The 8910-nt window shown below is 42.5% G+C and overlaps 1 protein-coding gene across 7 annotated transcripts in view; it reads left to right on the top strand.

The window, feature by feature from the left end:
* Positions 1 to 8891, top strand: part of ptprea (protein tyrosine phosphatase receptor type Ea) — a 25989-nt gene extending 17098 nt beyond the window's left edge. For 5 of the 7 annotated variants that reach the window (XM_086016939.1, XM_086016936.1, XM_086016938.1 and 2 more), the window contains 17 exons: positions 546 to 619; positions 795 to 928; positions 2611 to 2701; positions 3464 to 3540; positions 3613 to 3649; positions 3729 to 3826; positions 3990 to 4109; positions 4189 to 4352; positions 4870 to 5005; positions 5096 to 5245; positions 5468 to 5561; positions 5641 to 5717; positions 5971 to 6105; positions 6236 to 6361; positions 6929 to 7080; positions 7460 to 7595; positions 8118 to 8891. In XM_086016939.1, coding sequence (XP_085873065.1) covers positions 546 to 619; positions 795 to 928; positions 2611 to 2701; positions 3464 to 3540; positions 3613 to 3649; positions 3729 to 3826; positions 3990 to 4109; positions 4189 to 4352; positions 4870 to 5005; positions 5096 to 5245; positions 5468 to 5561; positions 5641 to 5717; positions 5971 to 6105; positions 6236 to 6361; positions 6929 to 7080; positions 7460 to 7595; positions 8118 to 8192 — 1876 coding nt within the window. In that variant the 3' untranslated portion in view covers positions 8193 to 8891. Of the gene's footprint in view, positions 1 to 291; positions 456 to 545; positions 620 to 794; positions 929 to 2610; positions 2702 to 3463; positions 3541 to 3612; positions 3650 to 3728; positions 3827 to 3989; positions 4110 to 4188; positions 4353 to 4869; positions 5006 to 5095; positions 5246 to 5467; positions 5562 to 5640; positions 5718 to 5970; positions 6106 to 6235; positions 6362 to 6928; positions 7081 to 7459; positions 7596 to 8117 lie in introns of those variants that run through there. The other 2 variants (XM_086016941.1, XM_086016940.1) reach the window with 2 other exon arrangements.
* Positions 8892 to 8910: the final 19 nt, after the last annotated feature.

The following is an 8910-nucleotide window of genomic DNA, read 5'->3' on the forward strand; positions in this document are numbered from 1 at the left end:
CGCTCTACTTCTGTTTTTGGAGTAAGTGGGCAGGACAGCACAGATTCTTCCTAGCGACAGGCAGCAAACTGAATCTGAACAATTCTGCTGTTCTGAACTTATTACTCAAGCATGTCGACTTGATTGTGGCTTAGCACATTGGAAGGTCAAGAATGTAGACTTTATATATCTGTCTATAAACAAACAGCACCGTCTTACCCCTCCTCCTCAACCGTGGGCCCTCACTGATTGGCTTGTAGCCAGATTCCGAGGCAGCGCTTCGGGTGACAAACACTTCCTCCTCTAGTCGCCGAGGTGGAGCCCGAGTCAGGAAGCGGCGCTCGTTGCCTCCCTCTGACAGCCAAGCCAGCCAGTCAGACAGTCAGACAGTAGCACGGCAAAGCGCTAGTACACGCAAACGCTGTCTTCCCAACACCTTAGCTCATGAGAAAGGTGAACTTCTCCAGTTTCAGATGGTAGGAAGGCTTTTTTCTTTGTATGTGTGTTGTTGTTGGGTTTTTTTTTTTCTGGACTTGCTTTGATTTGAATGTATGCGTATGTTTTAGGTTAAAAAACCAGAGGAAAGCGGTGGTCACCACAGAGGACAAGAAGATCCCAAATGGCATCCTGGAGGAGCAAGGCATGTGAAAATGCTTTATGATGATGGACGTGAAGAGAACGTGACAATCGCAGCTGCTGCGCGTCTCTCGCACACTGCTTCATTGTGGTCGTCCTTGGCTTCCTATCGACAACGTGAAAAAAAAAACAAAAAAAAAACACAGCAGACATTGTAATGATGGTTTCTTTCGACACAGACGCGACGCTGGTCCTCCTGCCCAGATCCCCTTCGGCCGCCAAAAACTACCCGCCGCTCGCCGTGGAACACCTGGAGGACGAGTACAGGCTGCGCTCGGCTGACGACGGAAAACTCTTCCGGGAGGAGTACAACGTAAGCCCTCTCCAGTATCTTTTATCACGGTGGTCCCAATGAAAAGTACGGCGTCAGAAGACGCTGCAAGTATTCGCTCGTCTTGTATGAACACGGGGCCCAGCAAAGGCGGGCTCGACCGCTTTCAGACAGCGACGCGGCGCAATTGGCGACGGTGTTGGATCTGATGTCGTGCTGCAGCAGTTTATCCAATAGCACAAATAATTCTGTTTCAAAAAAATGTCAAACAGCACATGTACAATCACTGACACAAAGTAACGGCAACATCGTAATGTAGCCTTCCACCATCAGTTCAAAAGTACGTTGTTTGATAATGCAACATCATTTTTCGTCCAATTAGTTGATGTGGTGGAATAATCAATTCTAAAAATATTCACTTGCTGCAGCCCGACTGTTTTTACTTAATAACCTCATGGGAAAATGTCGGCTTCAACAAGTGGCGTGAAAATGGCTTCCGATACTCCCTCTGAAGGCAGAAAATTGCTGAGTCGACTTTTTATCCCCATTCCTTTAGTGCTGTTTATGCAGAATAGTGACAAAACTGTGGAGGAACGCAGGCACGCACAGGCAATGTAAAGGGGCCTTATGATACTAACACTAAATATGGAAAACTGCCAGGTAGACTTTGTCCCTCCCCTTTGTCGTCAGCGCTGTTTATACAAAACAGTGACTTGGAAAAAAAAGCAGAAAAGGCCTTAAAAAAAAGGTTTTCAATACTGTAGTGCCGGGGGTGGGCAATTCATTTTCCAAGTCGGCTGTATGAGAAACTGGAAAAGTTGTCGAGGGCCACGCCAACATGCAAATCAATTGTTCTATTTCAACTCATTCACTGCCAACCGTATTCAGAGCAGCGCTCCCCATGTTGTCAGACGTCTTAGAGCTTTTTGACTGAATATTGGGCTCTGTGTATTTATAAGCATCGAATTTACCCGCTCCAAAAAAAACTTCTCTAGCCTTTCCTGTTCTTTAGTGATCAATAGTAGAACATGATTGCGTTCACCAAGAACACAGGTTTCTGACCTCACAGTGGAGAAAATGAGCTCTTTGTGAAAAGAAAATGTCAAGCAGAGCAGTGACTTTGATGCAAATATCTTTCTTTTTTTTTTTGCTTTTGTGACACCTTGAACTATAAAAGAGCAAAAACAAAACTGAGGAAAGTCTTGACGCATCCTTTGTTCATAGCACACACAAACATGCTGTACTCAATTAGAGTGTGAGGTGCCTGAACTCACTGGCGTTGCTCTCCCTCATAATGGGCATGAAAATCAATAATTGACACAATTCAGCTGTGGTGCCACGCCGCCATCTGCAGGAATCTCTTTGTCATTTCAGTGATTTACGAACCTGAATTCGATGAGTGGGTCCTACACGTTGTATTGGGGGAAACTACAGAGCCTTTTTGTTTTTTCTTTCCAAGACACATACATACATCCTCACATGAAAAATAGCCTTTTCCTCTTTCAGCATCTGAGTCAGTGTTACATTTCGTATGTGACTATTATTTAGCGTGCGCTAGTAGAGGAAGCGAAAACATGAACTAGTGAAGGACGTGTGATGGGTGTTTGTAGCAGGGGAAATGACTAAACTGAAATAACAAATGCAGCGCGGCTAACAGTGTGCCGCCTGCTTTTAGTGTCACACGCACGTGAGCTCATTTGACATGTTGACAAATTGTTGTCCAGTCGCTGCCGGGGGGTCACGTCCAGGGGACGTACGAGGAGGCCAACAAGGACAACAACAAGGACAAGAACAGATATCCCAACATTCTTCCCTGTGAGTATTCGCCGCGCCGCTACCTTAGCTTGGCTGAGAGCTGCCGCGCTAAAAGTCAGACAGCAAGTTGGTTTTGGTTTCATTTTTGCAGCAGCCGCTCATCGGGCGGGGGGGACTTGTTACAATGACGACCACCGCAGTCATAACCAAAATATTAGTGTTGTGAAAGTTTGTGGGAGCCGTGTAGCATTACGCTGCCTCAAGATTGAATGTTTTTTTCAGATATTAGTGAGTGCAAATAGATTAGATACATTTGAGTAAGCCTGTTTGGTTGAAATTGGATGGCTGTAATGGTTCAGTGCATAAGAAACTGGTCAGCCAGTTTGCATGCAGATTCATTTTAAAAGTGATTCATCAGCTTGTTGCATTTATTTATGATTATTTTATCCATTTATTCATATCTATTTATTCATTACTTTTATGTTTACAGCCGTTTTGGAAATGATATCATTGGATCTCTGTCAGAAGCAAAGAGCTGTGATTGAATTCCTTGTTTTGGAAGGGGAACCCTTTCCAAAATGGCTGACAGGAAGTGGATGCGTTCAAACACATTTTTTTTTAAACAGTTTATCTTTAAACTGTTGAAAATTCAGGAAAAAAAAAAATACAAATAATACAAACTTGAGAGATGCAGTATTTGATAGCTCCGTGTTAAACTAGCCACACTCTCACAGGGCATGTGACTTATTTGACTCGCGCCTTGGATGTAGTAATTAATTAATGTGACAAGCATGAATGCCAACGTGACCTTCCCTCCTTCAGATGATCATTCCAGGGTGGTGCTGACTCAGCTGGAAGGATGTGCCGCCTCCGACTACATCAACGCCTCCTACATCGATGTGAGCAGAACATAAATACTCTTGTGCTTTTCCATCTATTTTACATGAAAACCAAATTTTTCCCACTAACAGGGTTTCACCGTTAAGAACAAATTCATAGCAGCACAAGGTAAGTTGATGTGCTCAGTTGATTAACATTACCTATTTGGGGGAGAGAAAAAAAAAAAAGGAAGATTTTGTTGCGGCAGGTCCAAAAGAGGACACAGTAGCTGATTTCTGGAGGATGATTTGGGAGCAGAAGGTGTCGACCGTCGTCATGCTGACCAACTTGAAGGAGAGGAAGGAAGTGAGTGGCGATCATGCAGAAAAACAGCTCGAAAAATGCCTCCAAAATGACTTTCTCTTGCAAGTGAATAGGAGAAGCGCTGGTGCAGAATTAAAAGTCAAAATGAATATTTAATTCATAATTCAAATTGTGATTTGTAGCAATTTTGTCCATTGCCACACAGGACAAGTGTTACCAGTACTGGCCGGATCAGGGCTGCTGGACCTACGGCAACGTGCGCGTGGCAGTGGAGGACTTCACCGTGCTGGTGGATTACACCATACGCAAGTTCTGCATACAATACGTACGCTGGCACCGCCCCTAAAATGTGCCAACCTGTGCTACGCTAGCCACGCTAACACTTTGTTACCTTCTGCGCGAAGCAGTCCAGCGACGCCGCCAAGACGCCGCGTTTGGTCACGCAGCTCCACTTCACCAGCTGGCCCGATTTCGGCGTGCCCTTCTCGCCCATCGGCATGCTCAAGTTCCTCAAGAAGGTCAAGGCGCTCAATCCGCCCTTTGCCGGGCCCATCGTGGTCCACTGCAGGTACACCTAAAAGCATTCTACTTCCAAATATTTGTAATATTTATTTCGCTACCAGATAGGGGCAAAATATTAGGTATTTATTACATGTTTTTTTTCCTCAGAATTATTATTATCACACTGATTTGTAATGGTTTTCTAGTGTAAAAAAAAACATTAGGCTATATAAGAGGGTCACATTAGTCACAACACTCATTCTAATGCAGTCTAGTTGTGTGTGTGTGTTTGTGATATTAAGTCCCTCTTATTTGTTATTACTGTTATTAATATGATTATTCCATTGTCAGCAGTTTTTATTTTTCCAATAGTTATTTTTAAATTTTGTTATGGTATTAATGTTCTTACTGAGACTTGTTTGCAGTTTTTTTGAATAATATTCATAACAAATGTTGTCCTATTTAAAAATGTAATAATATTTTAAAAATATAACTTATGTAAATACATGAGTATGTCAAAATATTAGGCGCAGCTTTGTGCAATCCCAAAAAGAAATCACTATATTGTTCTGGCTCCCCCCCAGCGCTGGCGTGGGTCGGACGGGCACGTTCATCGTGATCGACGGCACGATCGACATGATGCACGCCGAGCAGAAAGTGGACGTGTTCGGCTTCGTCTCCAAAATCCGAGAGCAGCGTTCGCAGCTCATCCAGACGGACGTGAGTCGGGGCGCCCCAAAACTTGTGTCCGTGCGTGCCATGTGTGATAACTTCACTCAGACGGGGGCCCCGTTCATTTCCGTCCCGCAGATGCAGTACTCGTTCATCTACCAGGCGCTGCTGGAGTACTTCCTCTACGGAGACACGGAGCTGGACGTGTCATCTCTGGAGGGACACCTGCACAAGCTGCACAACACCTTCAACCAAGGCGACCGCGTCGGCCTGGAGGAGGAGTTCAAGGTAATCAGGAAGAAGAAGAAAAAAAATCGGAGGCATTTTTCACTGATCGACATAAAGTTCAGTGGACGTGAACAGGACACATGGATCAAGTCTCAAGGAGCCATCTCTGAAATTCAACAGGAAGTCGTCCATTTCCCTTGCAAGCAGCCATTTTAGAGCTTTTGGTGCTTGTATGTTTATTTGGAAGATTCACCATGTTGATGTGTTGTGTTGATGCCTCAGAAACTGACCAACATGCGTATCATGAAGGAGAACATGAGAACGGGGAACCTGCCAGCCAACATGAAGAAGAACCGAGTGCTGCAGATCATTCCGTGTAAGAGTCAAAGAAAAAGAGGGAGAGGAGGAAAAGCTATCTTCTGCTTGATTTTGACCTGGTTTTCCTTCCTTTTTAGACGACTTCAACAGAGTTATTCTCTCCATGAGGAGAGGTCAGGAGTTTACCGATTATGTCAACGCATCCTTTATCGATGTAAGACCCTTTATATAAAGTATGCATATTTTTGAATATTATTATTAATGATGTTTATTTTTGATTTCATGTGTTTATTTTAAATAAAAAAAGGTTTGCTTGTTCAAACAATCTGCATATTTAAAAACGTTTTTAATCGGGCTTGCCCCAAGTTCTGCCTAGCAACAAGAGTCTGAACAAAAACATGCCTCACTTGGGCACTTCTTTCGCACGCATTCCAATTATTGATTTATTTCTCTTCTCGCGTCGTCAGGGATACCGGCAGAAGGACTACTTCATCGCCACGCAGGGCCCGCTGCAGCACACGGTGGAGGACTTCTGGAGGATGGTGTGGGAGTGGAAGTGTCACTCCATCGTCATGCTGACCGAGCTGCAGGAGAGGGAGCAGGTACGCCTTTGTTTTCTGACCGTCTCTCCTTCATAAATTTCAGACTGACAATTATCAAGACATTCTTGGCCCGGGTCCAAATGCAAAAGAAAAGTTATGTAAGGATGAAAGGTCGTGTGTGTGTTATCAGGACAAATGTTATCAGTATTGGCCCAGTGAGGAGTCGCAGACGTACGGCGATTACAGCGTGGAGATGAAGGGCGACGCCTTGTGCGACGCCTTCAGCCTACGAGACTTGGTACTCACCTTCCTGCCGGTAAGAACGCCCACAACGCTCGCCTCGCCTTCCTCAAGATTACAACAGCAAAAGGCAACCGATACCGGCAAGGGAGTCCACAAATAATTGCTCATAAATGCTTCGAGTCTACTCAATCAATATGAATTGATTTTGAAGTTTGAAGGAGTGGATGATTTTATAAATATTTAATACTAGTTGTAAAAGTAAAAAAAAAAAAAAAATTATCAATTATTTTTTCTAATTAATATATAGTAGTGTGTTGATTTGTGATCATTGATCCCCACAAATAACTGATCAATTAGAAATAAGAAATTTGATAAATCATACAATAATAGATATTTGAGCTTGTAATGATCAAATGTAATATACTTTATCAAATAAGTACTTTTTATTTATTTATTGGAATTGTTTAATAAAGACCATTTTTACATGCATTATAATATTTGTGTTTTTCATCTTTTTGAGAATTGATGACAATTTTAATTGGTAAAAACGAGTCTGAAACAATCACATATTTCAATTGCTCTTCAAGTTGTTTGAAAAAAAAAACAAAAAAAAAAACACAACATGTCCGTCTTCCTATAGGAGAAGGTGACGCGCGTGATCCGGCATTTCCACTTCCACGGCTGGCCCGAGGTGGGCATCCCGGCAGAGGGGCGGGGCATGATCGACATCATCGCGGCGGTGCAGCGGCAGCAGCAGCAGTCGGGCAACCATCCCATCGTGGTGCACTGCAGGTACACGCACTAGAGGACCCCATCGGCCTTTTCACAATTGGTTACTTCCAGGTGGCAGAAAAGTGACTCCCACTGACCTCAATTCAAAATGATGGCAAAAACGTTTTGGGCGGGTGGGGCGTGCTGCCAGATGTACTTAAACAGAGAGGCTCATAAAGCATCAACACCATGTACCTTGTACACAATCATACAGCCATGTTACATGAATGACTGTACTCAGTGGTTAAATTGTTCAACACACACGTAGCATTAGCTTGCGTGCTAGCCTGAATAAAACTTGCACTTAATGTAACATGGCGCAAATGTCCGCACTAGCGCTGCTGCTGCTGCGTACGTGCGGCGCTAACGGCCCGCTGTGGCTTTGTGGTGCGCTTTGTAGCGCCGGCGCGGGGCGGACCGGTACGTTCATTGCACTGAGCAACATCTTGGAGCGCGTCAAGGCGGAAGGCCTGCTGGACGTCTTCCAAACTGTCAAGAGTTTACGCATGCAGAGGCCCCACATGGTCCAGACGGTGGTGAGTAGAACGCGCGACACGCCGTCCAACCGATCGGAACTGGAGATTCGATTTTGTACAATTGCTGTACTTCTTTTTCTTTTTGTTTTTTTTAATCCACTTTTGTTTTTTCTCTAAGTTTTTTGGCATACAACATTTATCTTTTTGTTTAGTTTTTTTTGTATTCATGTTTATATTATTGTTTTTACTAAAAATATATTTAACTGTTCTACTTTTTTTTTACCTGCAAAGTATTGTAATTTCTATGTACTTAACAGCTTTTTTTGTTTCCTATGTTTTGTCATTTTATTTACCTGTTTTTTTTCCCCTTCTTTTTCCTACTGCCACTTAAAAACAAAGCATTCACATTTGTCATTAGTTGGGTTACCCAACAGTTTTTGGTTTGTTAATCATTCAGTCCAAATGTGCTATATTTTTCTCAATTGAGCATGTTGGTTATATTTTGAAGCCAAAGTTGGTGAAATCCAACAATTAACTGAGCATGTGTTGTTTAATTTTGCGTGTGTGTGTTTTGTCTGACAGGAGCAGTACGACTTCTGCTACAGGGTGGTACAAGACTTTGTGGACATTTTCTCCGACTATGCCAACTTCAAATGATTTGATTCTTTGCCTTATCAACGTCGTCATTGTCCTTTTTGTTTTTTTCTAAAGCCAGTCGGTAAATGATCTATTTTTTGCTATGCACTTGTCCTAACATCAACTAAATCTCCGTCCTGCCTGTATTATATATATACAAAGAATTGTACATGGGTTAAATAAAACAAAGTGGTAATTTATATTTTGCAGTATGTATGATAATTGTGTGTTAATTTCTGTTGTTGTATAATATCGTACTTTGGAATGTTTAAGTCCATGTAATATTTTTTAAAGTTGTAAATGTATTTATGTACCAAAAGCCACCTTTTGGTCGTTTATTGGGTCTGCCATTTTTTTGATGACTGTGCGACATGTTCATCAAGTCCTCAGATGTGATTCACGCTCCATGCTCGCAAAGTGGCGCACAAAAAAAAAAGCACATCAAAGTCAGCCTTTGACAGCCCAAAAATTTTTTTGTGCGACATTTGTTACATTTTTTTTAGTGAACACTAATCTTACTGAATTTTAATTTAAACAAAGGAAAGTACGAATTAGAATGCAGTAAGAGTAGATGTTTTGAAAAGTAACCCAAACAGCACATGTTGTATTCAAGTTATTTGAAAGTTGTAAGAAACTTGATGGCTTGTCTGATTGGAAAGCTTCTCCATGTAGAATAACTCGACGGCGCCATTAAACTCCTCAACTTTGGCAAGAATGGAACTTGAAACAAACTTGTTGA

The sequence above is a fragment of the Filicampus tigris genome, chromosome 19 (assembly GCF_054856515.1).
Source record: "Filicampus tigris isolate MCC_2025a chromosome 19, RoL_Ftig_1.0, whole genome shotgun sequence".
Lineage (NCBI taxonomy): Eukaryota > Metazoa > Chordata > Actinopteri > Syngnathiformes > Syngnathidae > Filicampus > Filicampus tigris.